This window comes from Fukomys damarensis, unplaced genomic scaffold (genome assembly GCF_012274545.1).
Source record: "Fukomys damarensis isolate Sample0158 unplaced genomic scaffold, DMR_v1.0_HiC HiC_scaffold_13, whole genome shotgun sequence".
NCBI classification, from domain to species: domain Eukaryota; kingdom Metazoa; phylum Chordata; class Mammalia; order Rodentia; family Bathyergidae; genus Fukomys; species Fukomys damarensis.
Genome location: NW_022900925.1, coordinates 25,695,462 through 25,705,270, shown reverse-complemented (window position 1 = coordinate 25,705,270; position 9,809 = coordinate 25,695,462). Strand labels below are relative to the sequence as shown.

The 9,809-nt window shown below is 36.1% G+C and overlaps 1 protein-coding gene across 6 annotated transcripts in view; it reads left to right on the top strand.

Annotated features, from left to right (window-relative positions):
* Ints2 (integrator complex subunit 2) overlaps nucleotides 1-9,809 on the top strand; it is a 47,918-nt gene that overhangs the window by 11,693 nt on the left and 26,416 nt on the right. For all 6 annotated transcript variants that reach the window (XM_033762928.1, XM_033762927.1, XM_033762926.1 and 3 more), the window contains exons 9-13: nucleotides 1,123-1,248; nucleotides 4,606-4,677; nucleotides 4,770-4,884; nucleotides 6,883-6,951; nucleotides 8,325-8,459. In XM_033762928.1, coding sequence (XP_033618819.1) covers nucleotides 1,123-1,248; nucleotides 4,606-4,677; nucleotides 4,770-4,884; nucleotides 6,883-6,951; nucleotides 8,325-8,459 — 517 coding nt within the window. The remainder of the gene's footprint in view (nucleotides 1-1,122; nucleotides 1,249-4,605; nucleotides 4,678-4,769; nucleotides 4,885-6,882; nucleotides 6,952-8,324; nucleotides 8,460-9,809) is intronic.

The following is a 9,809-nucleotide window of genomic DNA, read 5'->3' as shown; positions in this document are numbered from 1 at the left end:
CCCTCAATAGTGTCCAAATTTAAAATTTCAGTTACCACAGTATGTTAACCTAAAAATTATATAAAGTTCAAACTTTACTGTGAGTTCTGTAGGGTACGGACCACTGTGTAAATAATCTCATGTCTGTTAGTGACCACTAGCATTATTTCTTTAAAAGTCTGTTGGTGACTGAGCACCACATTTCTCTTATTAGATTCATACACAGAAGGCAAAGATTCCTTGCTTCCTTATCTCTCAGTGATAAACTTATGCCATTTAACAAAAATGGATAACTGGAGGAGGGAATTGGCCAATAAAGATTAAAGCATAATAAAGAAACACAAAAAAATGGCAACACTGAAAATGACATTTGAGCCAGACGTAAATTGGATAGCTGATTGTATGATTTTGACACTGGCACCATTTGCGGGAGAGACCCTAGATATGGAGCCAGAGGAATTTAGCTAAGGTGAACCTATTGACATAAATGAGGAAAATGATTTGTAAGAAAGGGTGACATTTTCCCAGAGGATGTGTCGTGCATACATCTTCACATTAAAGGAGCTTTTAGGTGTTTTGGAAATGAAACTGCAAAGAATAAAATATTGGAAGTTGATCCAAACCTAGAAGGGTGTACGCCAGTTCAGCAAAGCATAGAAAAAAACCTTACTCTATATTACAAATTATGCAACGTGAAAAAGGCAAGAGCTGTTTACAAAGAAACAAAACACTTCCCAGTGTTTCTAGAGTGTTTTTCTATTACAGAGTGCCATGGAAATATTAGTTTTACTGTTTTTCCCATTTCTGTATGCATTATAACATAGTTTTTCATGTTTTGACAAAAATATTGAGCAGGTTGCAGTACAATAGTAATTTTCACCATTATTAGGATTGTGTTGTATGGTTTCAGCTGTGTGTTCAGTTTTACGGTCCCACACTACGGGGCAAAGTGAGGTCTGCTTCTATTATGTCTCAGGATAAACACTAGTCATTTCTTTAAAGTTTTGCTTTTGAGAATTTCAGATGTTAATGATGTCATTATAAAGATTAAAAATTTGTATCAGCAAGGTTAATGTGTTGAGAAGTTTTCTTTCTTCCTCCCTCAACTTAAAAAGTAAAGCCTAATTATGTATTGCTTTTTAGACCAACTGAAGAAGAAGCTGAACAGTTACTGCAGTTGATGACGAGTCGACCTCCTGCTACACCAGCTGGGGTTCGCTTTGTTTCACTTTCCTTTTGTATGCTACTGGCCTTTTCTACACTTGTCAGGTACCTTACTGTATAAATTGGTCTATTTTCTCAGTCTGCTTATATTTACTTATTAAAATGGATGGATATACAGGGTCATTGGAAGAGACAGTGCCTAGCATATGTAAAGTCCTGGGTTTGATCTCCAGTACTGAGAAAAAGAAAGTCCATACAGCATTAGATTAGGAGTTTAGTATAAAAATTTGTTTGTTCATTTGTTTGTTTGTTTGTTTAAAACAGAGTCTTGCTGTGCAGTTCAGCTGGCTTTGAACTTACTATGTAGCCCAGGCTGGCTTCAAACTTGTGGCGATTCTCTTCAGTCTCCCAAGTGCTAGGATTACAGATGCGCACTACCACACCTGGCTCAAAGTTTCTTAAGAACATTGTTTAAAGGAGTAAAAGTAGTTCTTTTAAGATTTTGAAAAACTAAGTTGGGAAAAAAAAGAAAAACCTAAGTTGTGCATGGTGGTAGATGCTTGTAATACCAACATTCTGGGAGACTGGGGCAATTTAGAGTCCGGTCTGGGCAACTTAGCTACTTAATGATATTCTTTTAAAGATAAAAAATTAAAAAGGGCTGAGGATATAGCTCAGGGCAGAGGACTTGGGTTCAATCCGTAGCACTGTGCTCCCTAAAAAAAGGACTGGTAGCAGTCCTGACCTTCCGCCTTCCTGTTTCCCTTCCCTGAACAGTGTCTTTCAGTTCTTCAGCTAATTGCTTTAGATATGACTACTAAATTGTTGTATTTGATACATTTTGATATATTTGTCTTAGATATTACTTATTGAGTTCCCACTATCAAAGATGAGGAATTAGTTGTTTCTCTGAAAACATATCCACATATATCCTTCCTATTTTCCCATTTGCCTCTATACAGTTATGGTGATTTTGATTAGATCAATAAATAGTTGTTTATAATAGTATAATTTATGTAATCACTGAGAGCTCAATCATGTATTAGATGATCTCTTTGATATTAATAATTTTCTTATTTTTTTGTTTTTAATTTGCTTGGTGCTCTATGTGCCATTCACGCAAATCTTACCTTTATCTTGTTCTCTTTTTAAAAAACTTTATTGCAATGTAATCTACACACCCATAGGGTTCAGCCATGTACAGTGTACATTCAGTTTTTAGTTTTTAGTTTTTGTTTTTGTTTGTTTTGTTTTGAGACAGGGTCTCACTATATAGTTGAGACTGACCTGGAACTCACTATGTAGCCCAGGCTGGTCTCGAACTCAAAGCGATCCTCCTGCCTCAACCTCCCGGGTACTGGGATTACAGATGTGCGCCACCACGCCTGGCTAGTTTTTAGTTCTTGACAGAATTGTACAGACATCATCACAATCTAATCCTAGGACATTTTCACCACTGTAGAAAAAAACTTCTTATTTTACCTTTTAGGATTTGTCCTCAACTTGAACCGCAATTTGCTATTTAGTGTTTACTTTCTAAGAACTCATTTTGTTCTTTGAATGTTTCTTTATAGTCTCTGTTCCTTGTATACTTTTTTTGACATTTATCATTGTATTAGTGATACCAATCATAGATCAATGAAATTAGGAATGTCAGTGAATATCAAAGAAATTTAGAAGGGGGCTTATATGTATTCTTTTCTTGGTGGTGCTTTCTTTGGTCTCTTTCTAGTTAGAGGCTTTTCTCAGTTGTTTAATATTTCTTGGCGTTATTTATGAATAGGAAACTGAAAAACATCAAAATGCTTACATAGGTCTTTAGGAAACTCTTGGGTTGATGAGAGTCCTAGGGAAGACCACCCCGGTGCCTAGAGTGTACAGGCCCGTCTAGGAGCCCGTGAACAAAGAAGTGAGTGGCAGGGGCTGGTGGATCTCAGCCTGCAGCATAGTCATCGTTCACTTAGTTCTCCTGTGGTACTTTCAGAATGTCACTCCAGGATAGCCGGTTGTGCCTTAATTCAGACATATTGCTTTACCATCTCCAGAGAATCATTTATCAGCTTTCTCTTAGCTTGGGGAGGAATATGCTTGTAGATGTGTAGAATGGAGAAGGTGATTTGGACGTCTACTACTGACATAGGGCATCACCCTCTTTTAGTCTCTCTTCACTTTCACTTCCAGAACCTTCTGGAGCTGTCAGAAGCTACACCCTTCGGGAGTTCTGGGGTATAAAATGATTGGTTTTCCCTCCTGCCTGTTTAGTATTCTACTGCCTCAGGGCTGTAAAGTCAGTTACCTCTCATCTAAATGTTCTCTAGTTTCCAATATTGTATTGTTCTATCTCTATTCAACATTTATGCCTTATTTAAGAAATTTCCTTTAGTGTAGTTTTCGTGGGGTTTCAGGAGAGTGTAAAATTAGATACATGAAATGAAGTGCTTTCTTTTCTCTTTACATGAAGTACTTTCTAAACATTACTTCTAATTCTTAAGTTTTTTATTCAAGATCACACTGCCATTATTTACCAGAGATGGGATTCCTACTCAAGTTTGGCAAGCTCTAAAGATACCTATTTTATAACATTGTCTTTGTTAGTTGAATCATTTAAGTATAGTTGAGAATGACCCTTTGAAGTTTCATTGCTTGGGTATAGTAGGAGAAGCACATCCTTAAGCTGTTTTATGTTTTACCAATATTCACTGTAGTCAGGTGGAAAGTGAACAATAAAAATGTTTTTCACAAGTCAAAATCAGCTTGTACCTTTCCATTTAAGAAACTAGGAATTGCTTTTAAAATGTTATGGGTATTGTTACATTTTTATGACCATTTCTTCATATCTGACCAGCCTATAGTGGTCTTATTTCTTTTTCATGGTTAGTAATCATTTATTTCTCTATAATTTTGAATTCTAAAAATTGTTCTGTGGGCTGAGGATTTAGCTCAGTGGCAGCGTGCTTGCCTTGCAAGCACAAGGTCCTGAGTTCAATCCCTGGTTAAAAAAAAATTGTTCTGTAAATTGGACTTCATTTTGATGGTAAAAGATGGACTAATTTATTACTAATAATCAGATTCTGACGTATTGGTACTTAAGTTTTAGCACTAGATAAGTGTCAGCTGTTAATATAGTTTTAAAAAAAAATTTCAATCCCAAATAGTCTTCTTTTTTCCGAGGAATGTGAGGAAGTTCATTCTCTCCAACTTTCAGATATAGTTACTAAGACTTGGAGGGCTGACTGTTGAGATTCATGGAGAAAAGCAAAGGCTCTCATCCTTGAACTCCAGAACTACTGCATCTCTCAGTTATAATTAATGGTCCAGTTCACCAAACAGTTGATTTGGCTTGATTTTTCAAAATAAGGGAGGAAAAAAGAATTGCTATCAAAAATAATTTCAGAATGCTTTCACATTGCTGTGCCGGTAAATCCAGTTTAAATCAGTGACATTCTGGTGTGTTTTATACAGCACGCCCGAGCAGGAGCAGCTCATGGTGGTGTGGCTAAGTTGGATGATAAAGGAAGAAGCTTACTTTGAGAGGTATGTTTACTTCTATTAACATGGTCCATTTAGCTGAGAAACCTTTTATTGTTCTCTCTTTGGCAATTCGTATTTTTTGTGTGTTTCAACAGCACTTCGGGCGTCTCTGCTTCTTTTGGGGAGATGTTATTGTTGGTGGCTATGTACTTCCACAGCAACCAGCTGAGTGCTATCATTGACTTGGTCTGCTCCACTTTGGGAATGAAGGTAATTTATTTTCTTTCTGAAAGATGTTCCCAAATTAGAGGGTTTTTTGAGTGTAAAATAATTACATTGTTTCCATTTAAATGATTTTGGTTATTTAATAGTTTGAAGTTTTATCAGGAGCTCTAAGAAAATACATTTTGAGAGCATTTATTTGTAAGAATAATAGATGTTCAATGCAGAAAGTTTGGAAAGTATAGAAAAATATCTCATTTCCTTTATTTAGTGATAATCAAGTATACTGCACTTAACATTGTAGTGTTTGTCCTTTCTTTAAAACGATGAATGTATTTAATAATTAAAAAAAACAAAACTTACCACCCAGCACTACAAAAAATCAGAACAAAACGAAGGTGTGTAATTCCAGTGCTCTGTGAAGTCGAGGCAGGATAATAAATTCAAGCCCAGCCTGAATAATTAGAGATTTAAGAGATCCTCTCACAAAACAAATAAAATATCTACAAAAAGGATTAGGGATACAGCTTAGTATGAAGGCCCTAGGTTCCATCCCTAATGCTACAAACAAAACAAAATTTAGTAGTATATGATGAAAATTTCTTTATATCAATAAATATTATGATACAATGTGATTGTTTTTGTCCTAGTGGGACTTGAATCCAAGGACCTTATATATAAAAGATGTGCTGTAATACTTTATATACTTTATTAATTTTTTTTTTGGTACTGGGGATTGAACTTAGGATCTTGTGCTTGTGAGGCAGGTTCAGCACCACTGAGCTAAATCCTTGGCCCTATACTTTATTAATTTTAAAACATATATTTTACCCAGTATTGTAATTGGGATTCTTTTTTTTTTCTGACACTGGGGATTGAACTCAGGACCTTACACTTGTCAGGCAGGCATGGTGCCACTGAGCTACATCCCTGGTCTTTAATTGGGATTCATTTTACAGTTGACATGTAACTGTGATCGTGTTCTGTTTCTACTGTTCTTACCTCTTTTTTTTTTACCTACTATTTTTTTTTTTTTTTTACAGAGTCTCAGTATGTAGTTAGATTGCCCTGGAACTCACTGTGTAGCCCAGGCTGGCCCCAAACTCACAACGATCCTCCTGCCTTAGCCTCGAGTGTGCCACCACACTCAGCCTACCTACTATTAAATCTGTTGATGCATCTTAGTGTTTTTAAAAGTGAAGCTGAGCATGGTGTCACACACCTGTAATCCCAGCACTTGGGAAGCTGAGGCAGGAGGATTGCCTTGAGATCAGTGCCAGCCTGGGCTACATAGTGAGTTCAAGGACAGCCTGGGCTACATAGTGAAACCTTGTCTCAAAACAAAAACAAAAGCAGTAAAGAAGTAGAATATTTTACAAATGATTTTCCCAGTCTTTTTTGTCATTTAACTTTGCCATGAGAAAATTATTACTATTGTTTTGATACAGTATACTGTTTCTTCCCTCCCATCCTGTTCTCTCCCCTCCATACCTTTTTTGCAGTGCTGGGTTTCCAGTTCAGGGTCATGCGCATGCTTGGCAAGTGTATTCATTTTTTTGCTGGGTCTTGCTATGTTGCCCAGGCTGGCCTGAAATGCTGGGGCTCAGGCAATCCTTCTGCCTTCCTCTCTGAAGTAGATGGCTCTAGCGATGTGTGCCACTAGCCCTGCTTTACTAAGTACTTTTATTTTATTTTATTTTTTGGTTTTTTGAGACAGGGTCCAATATGTAGTCGAAATTGACCTGGAATTCACTATGTAGCCCAGACTGGTCTCAAACTCACAGCGATCCTCGTGCCTCAGCTTCCCGAGTGCTGGGATTACAGGCATGCGCTACCATGCCTGGCTACTAAGTACTTTTATATTGGTTCTTTTTCTGAGGAAAAGCATCCTTTAATGTTGGATTTTAGAAGAAGCTTCTGAAACAGAATGCATGTACGTTTGAACATTCATTTTGTATATCATGCCTAGTTTAGGTAATGAATTCCCAAAAGTAGATTATGTTTCATGTATTTTACATACTGTTGGAATTATTTTGATTATTTTAGATTGTAATTAAGCCAAGTTCCTTGAGCAGGATGAAGACTATCTTCACTCAAGAAATTTTTACTGAGCAGGTAAAAATTTTGTATTTTTAAGTATTTACTTATCCCTTCCAATATTTTTGGGGAGAAAACTTAGCTATATCACTTTAATAATATGGTGCTTGTCCATTCCATTTCAATTTCTAATGATGTTTTATTTCATATTTGAAATTTCTGTAAAGAATTTTAAAGCAACTCATTGTGTAACAATGTGTTTTAAATTTATGTAGTTTTGGAGACTTTGAGTTGTTATTTTGGAGGAAAGTCAAGTATATTGGCAGGGCACTTGTGAGGTAATCATTTCGATTTATCAGGAGAAAAACAGAGAAGTATTTAAGTCTTTAGGGTGTAAGGTTCATTTCTAACAAGATTACAAAGAGCACTAAATTTCTTTTTCCTGTATTTACATTTTTTATTTGGCCTCAATACTTTTGTCTGTAGCTAAACTTAAGAATATTAGAATATCTTTCAGTGGAGTTCATTCTAAAATTTAAAATTAATTCTCAGATTCATTTATCAATTTAAATCTTAAAATACAATATAGCTATGTCTGAAAAATGAAATATTTTTAAATACTTATGGATCCATAGTTGTTGCTTCTTTTTTGTGACTAATATCCTTAGCTCTGTGCCTGGCTCTCCCTGTCCCTTCACACACATGCACATATATGCTCCCACATAACAGATGGTCACACAAAGGATGCTGGAGAGTCACTTCCCTTTATGTCATTAAATTTGAACCAATTGAAACACAACTCTGGGAGGGTCTTTGAAAGACACGTAGAAGTATGCATGACCGTTGAGAATAACAGTAGCTGTCTATGTGGTGCTTTATAATTCATATAATTAATTTGAAAAATATTTTTCCCATTGCAACAATCCTTTGAGATAAATGACATGGTCTCACATTTTATAGATGTGAAAATAGATTCAGAAGATAAAGTGACATATCACTGAGCCTAGATCAAATGATTCTAAATTGCATATATATATTTTTACCTCATCATGCCACTGTGTACATATCTGTGTTTTAAACTAAAAAATTAGATAGCCGGGTATGGTGGCACACGCCTGTAATCCCAGCACTCAGGAGGCTGAGGCAGGAGGATCACTGTGAGTTTGAGACCAGCCTGGGCTACACATTGAGTTCCAGGTCAGTCTCAACTACATAGTGAGACCCTGTCTCAAAAAAAAAAACCCCAAAACAAACAAGCAAATAAACTAAAAAATTAGAGAGTTTTACTTATCCCTGCATGTATGATTGCGCATCATTTAAGAATAATTTAAAACTGTAATTACTGATTTCCATCATTCATTCCTGAGTACCACATATAAGTATTGGTAATCTATTTCAAAATAATTTTTAATTTGGTTCTTTCATATTTATTAATATTTTTTACATTTTAGGTTGTCACAGCTCATGCAGTTCGGGTCCCAGTCACCAGCAACCTGAGTGCTAACATTACTGGGTTTTTGCCTATTCATTGTATTTATCAGCTTCTCAGGAGTCGTTCCTTTACCAAGCACAAAGTGTCAATAAAAGTATGTCTTTCTATTTATATTTCAAACTACAACCTAAGTTAATTTTTTCTTTGTAGTTGCTTTTTTTTTTTTGGTACCAGGAATCGAACTCAGGACCTTGTGCTTGCAAGGCAGATGTGGTGCTGCTGAGCTAAATACCTGGCCCTAGTTTGGTTTTATTTGTAGGCCTTTACTGTGAATTTTGTGTATCAAATGTGTATGGTATTTAGTGAAGTGTTACTAGTCATTCATATAGGTAGTTATTAGGAACCCAATTTCACACTTTTAAAAAATATAGCTTATTTAAAAAATGTAAAAATGTTATTCATCCATTCAAATTCTCAGTAATGGCATGTGGCTATTATTAACACTAATTAACTCATATTAAGTATTCCTGACCTGGGGATTTAGCTCAGTGGTTCCAGCACCTGCCTCAGAAGTGCAAGGACCTGAGTTCAATTCCCGGTACCAAAAAAAAAAAGTTTAAGTATTCGTAACAGGAAGAAATGACCATTTTCTAAATTTTAGTTGTGTCTACCAACTTGGGAGAGCTGATCAGCCATGACCACTAATTGCAAGTTTATTGCAAGCCCATCCAGTACCTAACTTATACATGTAAATGTTTCAGTTTGGTATATTTTTCTATATGAAAAAGTTAAGTGATCTTCTACGGAAAAGGCTAAAACCCAGGAGATGAATGAATCTTTTTGAGTCTTTTTTTTTTGTGTACTGGGAATCGAACTTGGTTCCTTCTGCTTGGGAGGCAGGTGCTGGAATCACTGAGCTAAATTCCCAACCCTTGAATCATTTATAGAATTTGCTTATTTATAAAGAACAATGAATAGTACATGCTATTATGCTTTCTTTGCCTTTCTTTTTGTGATTAATGAAGTTATTTTGCAGCTAGCTTGCATTTTGTGCTTCTATTATCAAAAAGCACTGGGTGCGGTGGTGCATGCCTTTATCTCAGCACTTGGAAGGCTGAGGCAGCAGGATCACTGAGTTCTAGGCTAGCTTTGGCTACATAGTGAGTTCGAGGCCAGACTGAATTGTACAGTGAGACTGTCTCAAAAAACAAAACAGAACAAAAAACAGGGGCTATGGATTTAGCTCAGTGGTTTGGCGGCCTGCCTTGCAAGCGCAAGGACCCAAATTCAATCCCTGGTACCAAAACAAAACAAACAAAATAACAAACAAAAAAAAGGAAACATAAGTAAAATAGCTAAGAATTAAAAATCCAGATATACCCAACATTTCTGTGTGTTCTTTCTAAGCTAGTTAAGTTAGTGCTGATTATAGCTGCTTTTTTTTTTTTTTACTGGGGATCGAACTCTGGTCCTTGAGCTTGAGAAGCAGGTGGTGGAACCACTG